Source organism: Athene cunicularia, assembly GCF_003259725.1.
Source record: "Athene cunicularia isolate RWA chromosome 1 unlocalized genomic scaffold, athCun1 chr1_part2, whole genome shotgun sequence".
Classification (NCBI taxonomy): Eukaryota; Metazoa; Chordata; class Aves; order Strigiformes; family Strigidae; genus Athene; species Athene cunicularia.
The window spans coordinates 14,540,055-14,559,829 of NW_020799092.1; the positions used below are offsets into that span (position 1 = coordinate 14,540,055).

The 19,775-nt window shown below is 40.3% G+C and overlaps 1 protein-coding gene across 5 annotated transcripts in view; it reads left to right on the forward strand.

Annotated features, from left to right (window-relative positions):
• Positions 1-19,775, forward strand: part of FGD4 (FYVE, RhoGEF and PH domain containing 4) — a 105,126-nt gene that overhangs the window by 28,191 nt on the left and 57,160 nt on the right. Inside the window, exon 1 of one of the 5 annotated variants that reach the window (XM_026867848.1) lies at positions 3,332-3,661. The exons of 2 other annotated variants lie outside the window; for them this stretch is intronic. Coding sequence is in view for 1 of the 3 variants with exons in the window: in XM_026867846.1 (XP_026723647.1) it covers positions 18,099-18,114 (16 nt within the window). In the remaining 2 variants the exon portion in view is untranslated. Of the gene's footprint in view, positions 1-3,331; positions 3,662-8,798; positions 8,818-17,833; positions 18,115-19,775 lie in introns of those variants that run through there. 2 more of the 5 variants (XM_026867851.1, XM_026867846.1) reach the window with 2 other exon arrangements.

A 19,775-nucleotide genomic window follows, 5' to 3' on the forward strand; every position in this document is an offset into this window, starting at 1 on the left:
ATTCATTGTTTTCCTTCTGCCAAGTACAGTGGGTTTTTAATTTAGGAAAACAGCCAATTGAGATAAGACTGGAAGAACATCTCTGTCATACAGGTAGATCTTAAAGGACCAGTGTGGAAGCCCTACCCCTTCTATGCTTGTAACAGAAAATGTTAAATCTTGGAATTCTGGACAAGTAAGAGGAAATTTTGCAAGTTTCAGCCCTTATGATTGCTTCCAGAATATTTTATATTTCTTAAAAGTTTAGACATCCTGTTTCCCTTGAAGTGAACTTCCTCAATACCAGATTGGTACCAAGTTAAGAGAAGTACATATATATTATATTGAAGCTGCATTCTGTTTAGAAACAAAGCTGATACTATAATAGAGCAGATCAATGGCCTATTGTATTGCTTTATCTCTGGCAGTAATGTACAGTTGATACAGCTGTCAGTAATTACAAGGTTTTAAGTAGAAGTCTAAAAACAGGTACTAAAAATGGACAACAGCTCAAAACCATGCATGTGTGAAGCGTGGTGTCAGTTACTTACCTGCTGTGGTTGGCTTTATAAATAAAGCTTTCAAATCTTATGCAGAGAATGGAGACTAACTTCTGTCAGTATGACTTATTCTGAAGTCATGTAACTTGTTTTGGGTGAATAGATTTTAAGCGATCATCTCATGCACACACACAAAAAATCTAATCTGAAAAGATAAATTTCTAAAGTTCAGTTTGAGTCCCCACCAACTTGCATGAAATAACAAAGTCCTAGTCTATCAGATTGCAGCTGGGACTGGAAAAAGCTGAAGCACATGGTGTCATTGTTGTAAAAGACAATCTCTTCAATGCAATCCATTCAGGCGACAGGATGCCAATATGTTGTTTATTTTCATTAATACCTTCCAGCTAAAACCAATTTGTTTCTGAACTCCTATCTGGCTTGGACTGGGCCAGTGAATAAGGGGAGTTGGCAAAGTTTTCTTTCCCTTCTTCAGCCCTCTTCAAAAGCATTTTGAATGTGCTGTTTTCCTCTCTCTTTATCAAGTAGTTTGAATAAAACGTTTGTCACATATACAGAGGATACTTGTTTAGTTTTGCTCCATGTAACGTACCTATTGCTTCTGCCAAAATTTGTAGTGCATCCCATTGCTCCTTTCTTTGTGTGAGGGCTGCTCTATGTGGTTTATTCAAACAATTGCACTGTGTCTGTGTAAAATTAGACATAAGAATTAAATTTCAAGTAAGAAGCTGAAATGGATTCTGACTGCTGTTGCCCTTTATTCTGCTGGCAATCCTTCTATGAGTACAGCTAGTACTCGTTCAAAAACAGTCTAAGGATTTTTGTCAGTGTCTGGAACCAGTTTTCCAATGCCAAAATGCATATAATATTTCAGTATACAAAAACATTAATACAGAGTTAGAATTAACAAAAATCTAGAAGATTACTTTGGAGGTGTTATTCATGAAGGAGAAAAAAAAAAAAAAGACTGAAACTGAACTTGAATCCCTGTAATTTTGAAGTCAGTTTGTTTGCCAAGAGCTGTAATTGATACAGTTTTTTCCAGAAATGCATAATATATAAAATCTATTAGTATATTAAAACTAATTTTTGAGCCATGGTCTTTATTTTTAAGAGGTAAACCAAGAAATTCTATTGGCGTGTTTCATAATGCTTAAACATTGAAAAGTTTTTGTTATTAACAATTGGCAAATTAAATAGGAAGTTGGCTTCCTTCCTTACTTTATTTTACCCTTGTGCTGATGGATGATTAGGTTTGGCATCCGTGGTTGCTTAAGAAATTTCTGATGATGTAAAGACTGCTTATTTAGAGGAAGAAAGTGGGTTGAAATTAGTGGCATGAGTCAAAATGATCTACTAGTCCTGGAGGGGAAGTTGGCAGACTAAGGCTTGGTCCCATGCCTGTCACTGGCACCTGCAGTGCCCTTGTGAGCTCCAAGTCCCCTCCAAAGTCTGGGCCCTCGTTAGCCACCATTCTTTCCATGGCAGGGACTCTTCTACGGCTTATGGGTGTGCAAGCCCTGTCAGCAGCCATCTGAAGGGCTTCCAGTGTTAGTGCACTAGTAGTTTAATAGTGGTGTCTCTTACCAGTGTAAGAAAGACTTAACTGTGTTTGCTGTGAAACAAAGCTAACTTCCTTATGCAGTGAAGATGAGGGAAACTGAAAACTTGGGTGGGGTGGGGTGGAGATAATGACTGAGCTCCATACCTGGAGCCACCCAGAGGAAAAGATGGGTGTTTTTGTGGAGATGGGATTCACCACAGGGATTTTCCTTCTGCGGGACCAGCTACAAGATCAAATGCCATTAGGGGAGAAAGGAAGGGAAGATGGTTTCCTCAAAATAATAATAATTTAGCAGGCCTAAGTCAGCATGTATCAACTTGAAGTCCAAATTTGGCTCAGAATTAAGTAAAATTGCCCACGTTTTTTTGACGTGCTGTTAGTCATAAGAGCTGCATGGTTTTGAGAGTGAGGGAGAGGAAGTTTGAATGTGTCAAGAGAGGCAGATCATGGACTACCGTGCTGCAAACTTTTTCACATCCAGTGGTTTGAACCCTAAATATTTTGAGACATGATGCTGTGCAACTCATCAGTATTTAAAGCCTTAATATATTTTTTCAAAGGTCTTTTTACTGTGCAAACAAGATCATTATCGGCTGGTCTTGAAAAGCCACTTCCCTTTCCCCTCCAGATCATCTCAGTGGGAATTTTACAGAGCTGGTGTATGCCACCAGTGTAGCTGCGCAGGATCTGGCCTGGTGAGAGCAGTGGTTTCAGACACAGCTTTGATGCAAAAAAAAAAAAAAAAAAAAAGGTGGACACACATTCCTGTCAGCCTGGGGGCACAGCAGAGGGACATGGTGGTTTTGCCTACTGCCGACTCAGCGTTGGTCTGGGCAGATGCAGGAGCAGATAAGCCTGAGAGAAGCCATAAGACCAAAAGCGAGGGTCTGTGCAGTTCTTACTGAGGAAAACCCAGGCTGGGAGATGATAGTGTTATCGAGGGGAGCAGTTTCAAGGTTCAGGAGACAGAGATCAGGCAGCAGACCTTCCCGTCATGCTGAAGTCAAACCCATTCAGGAGAAGTAAGCCTGCCTTCAGAAAACCGTTTTGTCAGGGGGAAAACCAGTCCTTAGCTAATTTCTCTGAACCCTCTGTTTTATCAGTAAATGAAAACTCTCGCTAGCTCCCCCTCCATTTTAGCGTGTGTTTTCCCCCTTGCGGGATGCGGGAACAGGCAGTGTCAAGGTTAAACCTGGTTGCAAGCCCTGGTGGAGGTGTGTGCCGCCTGCTCGGGGAGACAAGGCACCTGCTAGGCATGCCCAGTGAGCGCTGGGAGCGGGCGCTCCCCTCCCTGGCGCTTTGCAGGGCTGAGGCACAAAGAGCGCTTGTTGCCCAGTCTCCGGGAGTCTCCCAGTGCTACCACTAGCTGGGGAGGACTGGTTACCATGGAGGCTGCCATCTGTTCGCTCCCCACTGGAATGTGATTATCCTCGCTGGGTTGGGAACCAGAAAAAGCAGGGGAGCGTGTGCTGTCGGCAATTATCCGCAATGGAGTGCGTTAATGGCAGGCTGGAATTAGCTAGCTGGAGGAGCACATAAAAGGATTTTACCAAAACTATTAATGATTTCTAGCCAAGAGGAGTGAGCTTTTTGCAAGGTCGGTGCTAAATTCATTATGTATGTAAGTAGGTAATTTTTAATTGGCGCAGCTGCTTTATGATTTAAGGATGGTAGCACCACGGAAATAATGCTTATTGTTAAGAGGGTGTGTGTGGGGAGAATTGTATTTTAAAGATCTTTGTTTGTCGGTTTCAGTTCAAGCAGTTTAATTTGGGGTCGTTAAAGTAGTAAGTCAGAACAATAACTGGCCGAACTGACACAAATGGAGCAATTCGTATCTCTTGTCTTTATGAAATGCTGTTCGCTGCCAAATCTGTCTGATTTACATGCCTGTTCACGCTGATTGCTTTTTGTCTGACTGATTTCTTTTTGGACGTGATACGTGTTTGGTTTTCGTACTGGCATGAAGGGTGAGATAAGGAGGAAATGCTCAGAGCTGGTGATACAATGGATGTTTAGGGTGTTTTATGCAGTTTGCTCGGAGGAAGCAGCGTAAGGGAGGCAGAATGCAGGAGCAGGCTTTGCACTCTTCGTTCCCACCCTCTGCCCCTCTTTCCAACTCGCCAGCTGACCAAACATTTTGGACTTTTTCTCTTATAGAGCTTAATTGTACGGAGAGTTGACATGAGTTTTTAGATTACTCTGCAATTATTGTGACTGTTTTGGTAGCAGGATTTCATTTAAAGGGGAAAATGAGGTTAGGCATATATCGCAGTGACATTTTTTGTTGTGCTGTAGAAGCTAGGAGTATTAAATTTTTTCATAATAAATGCATGATGAACGTTTGTGTGCAGTTCAAATTACTGACTTAAATGAGGGTCATTAAAATGATTTTGTACACCACATAGACAGTGATTCAATGACAATTACTTCAGCAGATATTTTGAGTCACGTACGGGCTTTCCCTTTTCAAATAAAGCTCTTATGCAGCATCCCTCTTGCCAGGACTGCCATTTTTATTTGGTACAGGGGAGGACACTGCTAGAGGCTTTTAATTGACACTGTGTCAGTCTTAATTCCACCAATGTGCCTTCTGCTTTTATGCACTTAAAATGTCATTGCATCGGAGTATGGGAGAAAAGTTATCAGTAGAGTTAAAATCATGATTACAACATATTTGACTAGGATAAATTTTTAACTTAGGAGATGCTTTCCAAGTCTTGGTGTGTAACAAAAGTGTGCATGTGGGAGATTGAGGGTTTTTTTTATTTCTTTGAGTACTTTTAACTGCTTGTGGTGTATGAGCTTTTCTTGCGCTTGTGGGAGCCTGGTGTATGTGCCTGAAGTCCTTTCAGACATGTCACACTCACATTGGTGGAACTGGGCGAGTGCTCTTAATGGAAGCTGTATCAACTTGTAATTATAAAGACTTCTTTTAAACCCTTTCTTCTCCAGAATTTAAACATTTCGTTGCCATTGAAGTGGGCAATTTATGCAAAACTTGCTTTTAATGGGCTGCAGTGGACTTGTTCACACCTTCAAGTTGCAGGTCTGTAGTTGTTAAAAAGAGCGCAGGAGGCAGACTGGCTTTTGTGCTTGAAAAGAGATCAGACTTTCACCCTTCAGACCCTGCACCGTACCTAGCTGGAGGAAAGGACAACCGCCCCAAGGTTATTCTGTAGCTGGTGTGGGATGCATTTCTGTTCCCCAGTCTGTTTCTAGGAAGGTAGCTGTTGCCTACAGGATTTGCTGTCGTTGTGGATGTGAATTACTGTCATATTGGCAAGTCTTCACAGGCAGCAACAATCATATTGACATAAAGGTAATCGCTTGTATACCCCTTCTGGAGGTGATTTCTCCTGATTGCTAGCTGGTAGTGTGCTGAGAAGCTTGCTTTTCCATTGCCTTTGCTAAACGTCTTTCAAGGATAAATAGGGGACTTTTATCTTTGGCGTTCTCCAGCTCTTATATTATCTGTAATTGTCCAAACAGTCTTAAGTGAAAAAAAAATTAAAATTTCCTTCTTGAATCGTCTATATGTGGCTGTGAATACTTTGGTTTTTCTTACTGAATTTTACTTTAGGTCACTAGGTCAGTGTTGATGTGCAGATGCAGGATTTAAAAGCTAGACACGCTTTAATCCATCTGAGCATCTGGTCTTTCATAGTAGACATCCCACTTACATGTAACAGAGGAACTGGTAAATGTCTGAAATTAATAGTTTAAAAAAAATTTAATCTTTGGTAGATTATTACAAGTGGCTCTGATGTTTATGCTTAGTGCAGACAAATGAGAGTTGGTGTAATCTGCTACATGATCTCTTGAAGGAGATTTATTCTAAAATTCAGGCTTTGGAGGTGAGCAGAAGTGATGGGTCATACTGAGCAGTGATTTGTTTGGGGTTTTTTTAGGAGAGAATCTCAATTTTAGGTACATCATCTCACAAAAGAAGTAATTGTGAATGAACTGCCAGTTAAATAGTGGCTAGAAATATAACTTGGGATACAGCAGGATGCTCATAATCTTGTTAATAGAGTCTCTATGTGCTAAGCTTTCAGGAAACTTGTTAAATGGTAAAATCCCGAGTCAATATATAGGAAGTTGACTTGCATATCACAATTGTTTTCTTCAAACAGACAAGTCTTTCTGCTTTTCAGTTGACGCATGACTGTGGAATGCTGTTTGACATGGCTTGGATTTATTTATACATTGTGTTAGGGCTGCTACTTGGCGGAGCTTTTAAACATGCTTAGTTTTCAATATGCTTTTTTTCCTGCTGTTTACTTGTGTATTCTGAACATTAAAGCAAACAAACAAAATGGCCAGGCTCTACACTCTCCTTATAGTAGCATGGCTATTTCAAGGTTAAAGCCCTCTGAAGGGCCTACTGTTTTGGAAAGTCCTGAAGCCTGTTTACAAACTGTGCTCTCTGCAGCTTCCATGAAATAATGAAGTCCTCGGGATGCTGGATGTGGGAGGATAAACCTGCTGACACAGGCACTGCTACTGTAGTCTGTTTGCTGGGCCTTAGTCATGTAAAATTGCTTTCGTCTTTTATGCTTTGTATGGGTGGGGACAAAATGCAGGCATTAACACTTTTCACTGTGCTAGAAATTGCTGTACCAGATTTTAGAAAACATCAGATTTGAATTTGTTGTAAAGCAGATCACTGTAATAAACTGGTGCAGTGGGACTGTGAGTAACTAAATGTGAGAGACCAGCAATGTGCGGATTAATGATACATCTATGAATTGTGGTAGGATTTTTTAGTCTTTTTCTGAGTATAGAAGTACTTTTGTCTTTCCTTGTTGAGGTGTCTAGTTGAACCTGAAAGACTCGGACCTGTTCTGCAAATGATTTCAGAAAACATTAATTCCATGTAGTCCCTGTTCACAGGTGGTAGAACAGAGTGGGGATAAATGACTGCATTCCAGCAACAGAATATCTTTAAGTGGAATGATTTCTAAGGGGTTTTTCAGTACATCCAGTTGCTCTTACTCTATGCAATAATTAGCTATTCATTTTAAGTATAAAAATACTACTTGGGCTGATAGAGACATGGGAATTGTTTACTTTTTGATGAATATCTGAGTAAAGTGAGTAGTTGAGTACATTTGGGAATGGGGAGCTCAGGACTGGAAGGAGCTATTTGGTCACTGAGGGGGTTTTCCCACACCCCCTTCAGTCACAGGCAGCCATATAACTGAAGTCTCATTTAGCTGTTCAGTAGACAATTCTTCTGGCATGCTGAGAATCACAGACTCTTACTGCCTATGGGAAACAAACGTTAAACAAAACCTTAAACTGTAGTAAATGACCAAAAGCCAATGTTACACTGTGTTTCAGAAACTGAGCAAGGAAGATTGAAGTAATTGCAAATGTCATGAGATTCTTGTTAGCAGAAAACTTAAGCAGGCACTTGAAAAACACTGCTAGCAGCATGATGCTTAGCTGGACTCAATAGCCACAACCAGTCTCCAGTGCTTCAGAACAAAGGGAACCCAAAGCAGCCAAATTTTGAATCAGAGGGAAGATGATAGCCATCTGTCAGGACTATAAGACTAGCAGAAGTGCTTTTCCAACTGCTGATATTTGGAGGATCCTTCATTGCAGTTTTCTTAATGCTTGTTCTTGACTACCTGTAGATGTATGCTAGCTTGTGTATTCTTTGGACTGCACTTTGGTGCTGCAGTTTTCCTAGCACCACAGAAGAAGTTTATCTTCCTGAAGATAGTATAGATGCAGCTAACCCTTGTATTAAACAGTGTGGCAGCTTGTCTGTTCCACTTATACTTGTAGTAACACTTACTGGAAAAAACAAACCAACAAACAAAACTAAACCCACATTCAGCTGCCCGTTTGTGTTGTGGTTATGGTTCTGGGTATCTGGTTTAGATTTGGTAGCTAAGATTGAAATGAAGTACTATGCAAGCTGCCTTAGTAAAGGCTCATGAATTGGGGATTGAGGCTTCAGAAGACCTGAATTCCAGTCTCTTCTACAGTTAAAGATTTTGTTTTGCAGGCACTGAGTAGCACCATGGGTGGTGTGGTGTATTCCCTGGAGTGGTGTAGCTGCTGCTTGAGTCGCAGAGGGAAAATTAGCTCAAGAGCTTGTAATGTTACTTGAAAGTACAAGTTGATTCTGTAATGAGTTATTCCTGCAGGGCACGACCTGAACTTCTTACTTGGAATTTTTCTTCCTAGTATTTCCTTCTCAGTCTCAGCATCTCTTGTGTTTTTAAAGCCCCATTCCATTTCCTACAAAAGTTAATTTTTACTTTTTTTTAATTTTTTTTTTTCCTCCTTTCGTATGGAGGTCACTGGTGCTTGGGAAGATGACTAAAAGCATGAAGTCTCTGCAATTCAGAATAGTTTGATGGCTTCCCATATTATGCTTGCAGCAGTTACATTGAGACTGAGATCTATTACCTAGAATACATAACTGGAGGCTAGTTTTACTTGCATTCAACATGGTCAAGTATTGTATACCTGTTGTTAAGCTCCCTAAAATATCAAAAGGGTTCATAGGTTATATAAGATTACCTGTTGCTTTTCTTTAAAGATCCTGTGCCACCTTTCTCTGGCAGCTCTATATGCCAAGGCAGTTTTCATGACTAGTTTTGATGTCTGTTCTCTTCAGTAGCTCTTGTTCACGCCATTGCTTGGAGCCTTATGTTGCTGTTTTGACTTGGCCACCCACTGTAATGCAGCTGGCAAATGTTTTTGTCCCTTGGCTTGTCAAGATTTCTGCGTGTAAGTCAGTTTTAACTGTGGAAGCTGCTACAAACAAACTCTTAAAGATAGCTGCTATAAGCCAAAATCATATGTAAGACTTGTTGGTGGAATTAGAGCTTTACCTGAGAATCAAAATGCAACAGTTACTATCTATTATGATGAAATAGTCAGAGTTAGGAGTGTGAGTACTGTTTGCCTTTAGTAAAGTCAGCAACCCATCTGTTGTCTGCTAGCATCCTGTTATTTCGGATAAAAGCTCTTTTTAAAAGCTTAGTCTAGAACACTGTGGCTAAAGCACGTTGTCCACCAATTTTTACCTATTTTACCACTTATTCTGCAGGCTGTGGCCTGGTCTTACTGCTTGGGTTTTTTTGGTGATGTATGGGGTTTATAAAGCTGATTTTATTGATTGTAAAATATAGTCTTTCTAAACAACTGACAAATTTTCCAGACTTGTCTTTTTGCTGATGTTAGTTGTCCTGTTGCTGATGTTTCTCCAGTTTGACTGAGAATATTCCAAAATTTTCCTACCGTTGAAAAATTTGGAAACTGTAGAATGCTGTTTTGCTTACTGCTTAACACAGGAGTAAAACTTCAGCTGACAGCTGAGGGGTTTTTTTTTGTGTGTGTGTCTTCTATAGAACATCCTCAGCTTGTGTGAATGATCCATGAAGCTAACAAAAGTGTGATATTCCTGCAATCTGATATTAGACATTTTCAGTGCAAAACAATGCACGGGAGACACAGTCATGGTGACAGAAAAGCCACTCAATCCAACGTGATCTACTTACAGTTCTTTGATACTCTAGTCTATTCATCATGTTTTGATTAAGATTTTCTTTGTAGATCACTGAAACTGCTTTAATCTAGTTTATCGCAAAATTGAATGGCATTTTAGAATATCCATAAGAAAGACAACAATGAAGCTTGACCGTGTGTGTTTTATAGCTGACATCTTCTCTGGTTCTAAGTTTTTAGAATTCATAGATAGCAGTAAAAGAACTTTAGACAAAAGCTTATTGATTGCTTTTGTGTTAAAATAAATGATGAAAAGCTATTACCATCTGGCTCATGAGTTCTGGGGTGTGGATAGCAATAATTTAAAGGAAATTGTAGTTTCATTAGTGCTGATGCGGTCTCTGTGAAGGCTGTGTTTAACTTACCAGTACAACTTCACTATATAAAACAGTCATAACTGTCTCTGATCTTGCATCTTTATTGCACCAAAAGCTGAAATACACTTCTACATTCTCATTTTGTCAATGCTGTCTAATGTTACCTTTCTTCTTTGAAATAAATTGATTTGAGGAATTCTTTTTGATCACTTTTCTCTGCAAGGCTGGATGGACTGGAAAAAAGCAGTACTATGTATTAATGGCAGGGGACAAAAACTCTATAAAGAAGGTCCTGACTTGCTGACTGTTCTGTAAGTACTAGATTAAATTGGCCCTAACAAGACAAAATCAGAGGAATAAAGCAGTTTATGTATTTGAGACAGAAGGAAATAGTCATGAACAGATAGTGTAATTCTTTGTCTTGAGACCTGATCTAGTGAAAGATGTCCCTGCTTGTGCAGGGGGGGCTGAACTGCATGATCTTTAAAGGTCCCTTCCCACCCAAATGATTACATGGTTCTGTAATTTTTAGGAACTGATGTGTTCTGGAGAAAGTTAATCTGATGTTTTCTATGATGTGATAGGAAGGACTGAGAAAACTGGAAGGGGAAGGGCAAATGTATTGTGCCATCAAGTTTCTCTTGCCCAGAAGGCATGGAGTCAGAGTTAAGGTAGAATAGATTGAAAATGCCTATACTGTCCCATATTCTGTGCAAGAAATATAAATGAGATTTGGGAAAAGAATGAACAAATTCCTGGTGAATACGTTTTCCAGCAGCTGGTAAAATACAGTTGCGCAAATGCATTTGCTGATGCAGGTGATCCCTAAATAACTGATACTGGAAGCCATGGAGACTGAGGGAAAGATCACTGTATGTTTGCAGCCTGCTACTATAGGTTACCCAGACATCTGCTACTGCTTCTTTTCAGACACAGAATATTTGAATGAATGATTTTTTTTTTTTTTTCCTGATCACAGTTCATACACTCTTATCTGCTCCAGAAGTGTACTGATGTATTCCCCTCTGGTACTTATTGTGAATCTTCCATGCTTTTTTTTTTTTTTTTTATTAACTCAAAGAATAATTTGCACTTTATTTTTAGTATCTGTCATTGCCTATATTTGTGTTTTATATGGAGGCAAAATCACAGTTACTGAATTCTGACCTGTTTGCCTTGTGAGTCTTTGTACTGCTTGGATTTCTAAAGTAGCAGGGATAACTTTTAAGTTATAGATTCAGCCTTTCACTGTACTGTTGAATCTAGGGAAAATCCAGTGTAGCTTGGGCTGTGGGGGATTTCTTGGGTGGTGCATATGTGTGTTGTGTGCATGACCAGAAGCTAAATTAATTGAAAAATGGGAGTCTGTGCTCTTAAGCTGTTTTGCAAAGATGTTAAACAAGTGATATGTTTAATCTGTGAAGGTAAATAAAGATGGGTGGCACAACACTGTTAGGGTAGGTTGCAGGCTTTTTCCTCTTACCTTTTTTTCTACCCTTCCTTGAAGGGAGGGTATGGGTTTTTGTGGTAACAGCTACAAGATGGTCCCCAACTGTTGGGGCACCAGAGCAGCTCTTCTGGCTTAGCACCACCCATCTCTCAGTGTAGCTGCATGTCCTGGCTGGCAGGAGAGTGCAGTGGCAGGTGCCGTTGGAAGCAATACTGTCGCTGGCGACAAGGCAGCAGCTGCAGCAAAGGCAGGAGGCCTGAAGAAACGGCCTTCTCGAGGGGCAAGGCATGGGAAGGAGAAAGCAATGAAGGTGCCATGAGAAAAGGCAGAGCTCCCAAGGCCAGAGGGTCTTCTCTTTGTATTTATTTGCCAACTGTGTGTTGGTGTAATAGCATGGATAACACAACAAATAGTAACTTCCTCTCCCCTAAATCATAATATGAATCTTTCTCTCAATTTTTTAATAAATATATATAAAAAGGAGGTAGACAAAATAGTGAACTAAGTGCTTTTTTTTTTTTTTTTATACAGGAGAACTGGTTAGTGTAAAAAATAGTTGCCATAGCAAAAGCACTCCTTTTGTAAACAGTAATAGAATAGATGTCAGTGTTGTGGTGCTCAGTGATCTGTAATATAGTTCCTTGATTTTGCAGAACTACAACCATTTAATTATTTGGAGAGTTTTGCTTTTTTTTCTTTCTATGCTTGGACTAAATTGCAGACATCAAGATGCTACAATGACAAATGCTATACAAACATAGGACAAAAAGGCAGGCTTTTCCCCCTAAGAACTTCTATTGCATGTCCTTTGGGGTTTTGTGCAGCCACAGTCTCTCTCTTCGAAGCACATGATACAGCTGAGCTGGAAGAAAAGAATGGTGGAAAAATACTGCTATTTACTTTCTAATTTTGGCATGGTAGTTGTTCATCACACCTGCCTTGAGATTGCTTGTCTTAAATCCCCTTGCATGTGAACCAGGAGAGCTAGAGGAGGGAATGATGGAAGGGATTTTGATACCAAAACTGGGAGGGAAAGTGTCCTTTCAAACAAATTTGTTTCTGTTTGGGCTGCAGATCCAGAGTCTCCCACAGGATTTCTCACTTTGGAGCTAGTTACCCATCTTCTTAAGGTGCTATTGTTACTTTTCCTTGTTGAAGCAGTCCTGAATACCCATTCTTAAACTCCCTCCCTGCCCAGCCTTCTGTGCAGACTTTTCCTCCTCCCTCCTTTTCCTGGTGGTCACTTGTTTCTGTAGGTCATTTGCTTAACTTAGAAATTTTTTTGCCCACGTTTTTATTCATTATATACCTGCAAATCTTTAGTTGTCATATGGCTGTTTCTTCCTTCCTCACATGCCTGTGTGGCAAAGCTTGAAGGATGCAGCTTAACAAGACAGCAAATAACTAGGTCTGCTTCCTGGAAGGATTTTGTTCTTTTCCACATTCTCCTTCTGTTGACACTGATGCTCATCTGACCCCATGGGCTACCTCAGCCTGCTAAGTTTACAGAACAACCCAAGAGAAAATGAATACATTTCTGGCAGATTAGTGCGTTGAATGGCTGTGCTGCGGTGCCAGACAAGACTCAATGCAAGGAGAGGAAGAGCAGGATGTTTCTCTATCAGCAGCCACCCTCTGTCTTGGCAAAAGGGAGCTCTTGGGCTGCTCAAGGACTCTCTCGCCTTGTCTCCCCTGAGGGTATTGAACAAGCACACATGAAATGCATCCTTCCTTGAAAGGTCATTGTCAACACTTCGCAGCTACTGCATTCAGTTGTCATTAACCTCTAGAGTCCTTGGACTGACCCCCGGTAAGAATTGCACCACCACACCTCTGTTGCTGGCCCTGGGTGAGGTGTGGAGCTGAGTTAACGTGACAGCCTGGCCTGTGCTGAGCTATGCCATGCTACGATCACCATGCACCTCTCGGAGCTTGTCACAGTGCAAAATGCTGATTCGGCTTGTTCACATGGAACAAAACCGTTTGCTTTGCCTGCTAGTTTTCCTTGGCTTATTATGGGCTGGACATTTTTGTAAGGGAGGAATGTGATATAGCTACAAGGGGGAATGATGGGAGTGGGATCTGTTCATCTTGGTTGCAGAAGAACTAAACTGAAATGCAACTCTAACAACGTCCTTCTGGTCTTAATCTCCTTTTTCTTGGCAGAGAGGGTAAACTCCTGAACATCCATGTGGTGATTTCCCTTGTTTGTAGCTCTTGGTAGTTGGCTGTTTGACTTTTGGTAGGTGGCAGATCTGCAGGTTTACTATCCACTCATGGTGATCAGAGGCAGGAAGCCCCCATCATGTCCTCAGTTACAGTCAAAAGAAACCACAAGGCATCAGTGGTAGGCCTTGCTTGAGCTCTTGCACAGCACTCAGAAAGTAGAGGATAGTCATTGCTGCAGTACAGCCAGAAGGTGCAAGTAAGAAAGGCAGATGGTTCTGTTTAGCATACCTGGGGAGTGCAGCTTCTCCCAAATTTTGACCTAGACTAGTGTATGTTTCTGCATATCTGCAGTTGCAAAAGTGTCCTTTGTTTTGCGTGCCCACACCCCAAGTGGATTTTCAGACCACTTTTTGCCTTGTTACAGAAGTATCTGTTCAAAACTACAGTATTTAGCAAATTTTCTGCTTTGGATTTTTAAATTTTTTTTAAGGTATGCTTTATATCCATCCAGCCTTATACATGAAGTCACTTGTTACTGATTTTAGATTATTCCAAGAATCATGAAAAGGGTTGAATTGTGGAAGGTCTAACAGAAGTGGGGTCACTTTGGGACCAAGGGTGTGTGGTGTCTGTAGTTAATCCCATTGCCCTAAGAATAGCTGGGAGACAGGTTGAACGCCTCTGCAGACTACTGCCGGGCTTTTGAGAGAGGCTTTTAATAGCACCTCAGAAGCTGTTTTGGGGTAAGGACAAAGCATGGTTTCGTTTTTGTCCCGGACCAAACTGCTGTGCTTTTGAATTGTACTGGGGTGTAAAGGAGGAGGGAGAGGGTGTAAAGGAGGAGGGAGAGGGTGTAAATGAGGAGGGAGAGGGGTAGATAACAGTATGAGTCAACCACACCTACTTTATAGGAGCCCTGTGAATGGTGCCTTTCTAGTTGTTGTGGTTTTACATCTCTCTTGTACTCATTGAGATATCTAAAGATCTCTCACAGGTTAAAAAAAGTTGGAGGGTGCTTTCAGTGCAGAGCACCGATATATTGGAATTCAGTTCATGCTCCTTTCTGTGCTGAGGCAGCACATGGGTTACTGATCCTTCGGATGGGACAAAAATCACTCTCCATCACTAGCTTGCAGAAACTTCATATCATGTCCTGATGTAGCATCTTCAGCAAGCCTCTTCAAACACTTTGTGCCCCAAGTGAGCCTGCAGTAAGGAGGAGCCAGCTGAAGACAGCCATACTAAATGCTGGGCTGTGATTCACCCTCACATGAGCTAATTTGGTTTTGGGGGAGTGTGTCAGTGTGGCATGCTGCCCATGTAGTTCTGTAATACATAGTTCAGCTTTCCAGGTTTCCTAACAGTATTCATGAGACTTCCTCCTCAACTCCAGCTTCATCACATTAAGAATATTCAAAAAAAAAAAAAAAAAAAAAAAAAAAAATAATTTGAGTCCCCTTATCTGCAAAATAGGAGAAGTACTGAGAGAAAGCTTGTGATGTTTAGTTTGGAAAATGCATGGAGATGGAAAACAAACTAAGTGCCCTGTATTTATTACAAGACATTTGTAAAAACTTTTAATTATTGGAGTGATTAAGTCATATATGAGCCAATAATTATGATTTGAGGTAGCTTAGTTTCATAGAACTAGTCTGCTGTGCAAGTCTTTGGGCTAAAAACATACTGAGTTTAGTTTGTGTAGTTATTCATACTAAATGACAGCAACTACTCAGTAGTATGATTGCAGTTACCTACTAATGGGAATGTTTTATTTAACTAGTTATTCTCCATGCCTCTTCATCTGCTTTGTAGAGAAACTTAATAAAACTAGATTTATTTTTTAATTCACTTCAAAGAGAAGTTCATAGGCATGTTCTGGTGACAGGTAAGCCATAGCTGCACTTCTGGTTGAGTTTTCAACCAGTACTTGCAAATATAACTGTATTGTGCAGTTTGCACTTTGCACATTTCTGCTCTTAGAGTAAGCAAAGTCAGGTATAAAACGGGTGAAACCAGGGCAATATGTTAACGAGAGATCCCCATTGTCTCAGTTTTAACCTCTGCTAAGTCCTCTTATCTGCTAGCTAATCAAATAGAGATAAAGCAGTCTTTTACCTTTTTTTAAAAGGAGTTAAGCATGTGTTTTAAAGATGTGCTTTGGTGACTTTTTTATACCTGTTATAATGTTATTCCTTCTGAAAATAAAATTCAGTTTTCTTCATGTGTGTGGTATTCCTTCTCTTCCTTGGGCAGTAGCAGAGCTGTGGTTACTCTCTGTGGTCTGTTGTGAGCTGGGGGGTTGCCCCTGTGGTCCAAGGTGGACCTTTTGGCACTGGTCAGAGCCCTGCCCTCTGTGTTCTGTGCCTTGTCCGCTGTGTCAGTGACGGACGGGGAGCAGCATCTGGTAGCTCAAATGTCATCCCTCCCACATGCGTCACGTTACAACGTTTGTAACAGTTATTATATACATTTCCTCAAAAGGGAGACGTGATTTCCTGTCCAGCCCCTACTTTTCCTTGTGTGACCCTTTGTCTTTGCTTGCAGTGGTCAGTAACCAGCATTTATGTAGTGGCTTATCTGAACTAATTGTGTCTTGTATTACTCTGTAGTGATTTGTCTTACAGTTTCCCAATCTACTGTTTTGTTTCTGTGGAAATTGAAAATTTATTGCTGATCCCAGATGAATTTAAATATCTGTCATGTACTTGTATGAGTGGCATGATCAGTGGTTTTCCTGGGTTGGGAAGAGTACACCAGGCTGAAGAAAGGCTGACGAAGACTCACTGTCAGGCAGACAAACCAGGCTGGTGGGGAAGGTGGTTTGTTTCATCTGTGAGAAACTGAGCAGAAAATGCATCTTCTCTGCAAAGGCTTTTCTGGAGAGAGAAGGTGTTCTGTGGTGAGATGTACTTCATGTGGAAGCCCAAGCAAGGGGGCAAGCTTTGAACTCTTGGAGGCGAACTTCAAAATAGAAATGTAACCTATGCACTGGAGTTCTCTTAGTCTGGTTATGAAACTTGGCTACTGTTATTTTTTATTTTAGTGTTTGATGACCTGGATGAATAAAATTTGTATGTGTCTTTAGGGAGCCTGGAATTACTTGCTAGGAGTATCAAGGATGGGGAAATGCAACTTCCTAGCCCAGCAGTTTAAAAATAAATGCACAAAACAAAAAACAACACATGCAAGTCTCGGTCAAAGTGCTAAAATGGGTGTCATTTAGATTTCACATCCATACGAGTGGAACTTGGAATTGCTCATCTCAAGAAGAAAAACACACCAAAGTGTTGAAATAACTGGAGGAAAACGAGTTGTTTTTACTGGTTTTGGCAATACCCCCTCTGTTCAACATCTGTAATAGAAAGGAAATAATTAGCTGCCCTATTCCAGAGGGCTGTCTCCTCAGTGAAAAACATATTCATAACAATGGATTGTTTTGCAAGTGTAGTCCCTGTAACCCTTAGTGTTTGTCCTTCAAAGCAGCTCTGCGGGGTTGTGCTTCTACATAGTCCTTGACTGTGAGGACTACTATGAGTGGCAGGTGTGGTGGAAGGGGCTGTAGGGAGCTTTGTTTTGGACCAATGCAGTGGCTGAAGATGACCTCAGCTGCAGTAAACGACAAGCCGGCTGCTATATTCTGATTCATATCCAAATTGACAAGGCTGGATTTAAATCCCTGTTTCTTTCTCCTGCTGGGATGAAAGTGTGTTGGCTGGGGATCACATGGTGTGAGAGCTCTGCACAATAAAAGAAAGTTACTTGCAGTAACTTCTCTTTTTAGTGAATCCTTCTGCTTTTCAAAAATGTACACTTTCACAGCTCAGAATTCACTCTAGTATCTTTGTATTCTACCCCGGAGCACAATATCTAGTTTATGCTGTTTAAAAATTGATTTAAAATTATTCTAGTGAATTTTAATCTGTGCCAAATAAGCTAGTATTTTAATGACAGTTCTTTAATGTAGACCTTTTTGGTAACTGCTCTGGTAACCTGTGTGTTGTGTTTACTTCATTCTAGATGTAAATTTAAATACAGATTATGCAATAGAAAAAGATTATTAGAAATGAGCATTGTGCAGTAGAGAGGGAGAACAAATTACTAACCAGGGAAATGTACTAACTTGTTCTTTAACTTGATACTGCTTTAATTTCAAAGAGCAATGCAATTAGTTGTGACAAAACTTTGATAGTAGCTGAGGCGTTAGACAAAACAATTTACAGTAGTCCCTCCTCCTCCTTTCTTCAGCAGTTTGTAGGTTACATAAGCTGATTTCTTTGTTTTTCCTCTTTAATATAGTGAACAGACTTCACTCTCTCTTCTCTGAGCGGACTGGCTTGTGTGCTTACGTTTTTCCTCTCAAAACAGGCTTTCCTTCAAAGAGGAGGAGCATAGTGTAATTGAAAGACCCAGCATGTAAACTGTCCGTATATACCGAACATCTGGCAAGAAGTCCTTTCTGGCAATTTACAGGTCTTGCAAACAGGATATATGTGAGCCTGTTGTAGGGTTATTAACATTGCGAAATCAATTCCTCGTGCAGTGGTACTGGATTATATTTATGAACAATGTCTTCTGAAACAGGTAAGATTGAACGGGGTGCTTCTGTTAAACCTTAATCTCTTCAAGGCTTGGGGCGTATTTGTTGCCAGAGACACCAAGAGTTAAACTTTCTAGTTTGAAGCAAACAAACCGGTGAACATCCAGCTGCCTTGTGATGCAATGCAGCTGGAATGCTCTGGTGGCTTTTTCTCCCTGTTCTCAGTAAATGAACTTGCAGTTTCTTGAACCGCTTGCCTGATACATCTGCCACACCGAGAACTCTGCTACTTTTGGCTCATTTTGTTGCTGCTTTCACTAGCTCGAGACTTTCTTAAAAGCAAATAATTTCTCTGATGTTTATAAGTTGTTTCTGTTCCTGTCTTATTTGCTAGATTCATAGAGCTCTGTTTATAGCTGCAAGGTTTCTATAGGTCATTTTTATAGGTAGTCAGAATTTTAAGAATTATGTCTCTCATTGTTTTAGGAAGTAGTTATACACTTCTGATTTATACTCAGCTTGCATTAATCCCTTTAACTGATTCTTAAGCTACATTTAATATACAGAATTGGCTTCCAGAATGAAATGTTTGCTTTTATTGCACCATCCAGTGAAAGATTTGGATTTTTTTCCATTGCAAATATGCTTGTAACGGAATTTTTAAGAATGCTACTGAAAATACTGCTTTACTTCCAAATGAGTGCATTTTTTGGTTCTGCAAAAAGTTCATCTTAGGGTAAATTAAATTAAAAGGCTTATCCAACCCTAATAGCTTAATATAAGACAGTAAATATTCTGAATTAAGTTTTCCACAGAGAGATAGATGAAATGGATCTGTTGAAGGTTTGGGTTCAGAATGCTAGTCTTCCTCTAGAAAGCTCTCTTGAGACTAGAGGGAAGGGAGTCACTGGCTTAGTGAGTCTGAGAGATTTGCTAGGGAATCTTGGAGTAGATGCATGCAAATAGCTCTATCCCAGCTCTCCTAATTTCAGTACTTATGGACATCTGATTTTTCTTGGGTAAAAAGAATACTTTTAAAGTCATTCTGTTGGCTCCTTATCTGTCTTGTGATCGTTTGCAATTGTCCTTCTCCCCCCAGCTTTTGATAATCAGCCGAAACAATGGGAATCACACCTTTCCTCCCACTATCATTTTGTTGTATCCTGAGAAGACACTACATTGCAGGAAACTTTTTTCACAGGGTTGTTTTTTTTATTTTCTCTTAAGAGCTGTTTTCTAGGATCTGTAATGCATATTATTTTCCTGTAAGTGTAACATTAAATCCTTATAAATTTTCAATGTGTGCCATAAATACTATTTTCAGTATTACAATTCATCTTGCCTCTTGTCCTTTGGCTGCATGCTACTTCAGTTTGGAGAGGCCTACAGTATACTTACATGTAACAGTGGCAGTCTGAATGTCAGATATATTGGTGAAGCTGTGATCTTTAAATGTTTTTTGAGATCAAATATGTGAAGCACAAATATATTTGTATGTCCTTTAAGGTGACATAGGTTATACCATCATGGTATTTTCCAGGCAGTGTATTTCCCAGGTTCCAGTTAGTTATGTGAAAGCAGTTAATGCAGGACTGGACTATGGTGCAAATACCTGGCTTGAAGAATTAAAAGGGGTGAGCTTCTGCCGGCCTGTGGAATAGTATAGATATCTCCTAATGTCACCTTCTCAGAATAGTATAGGACA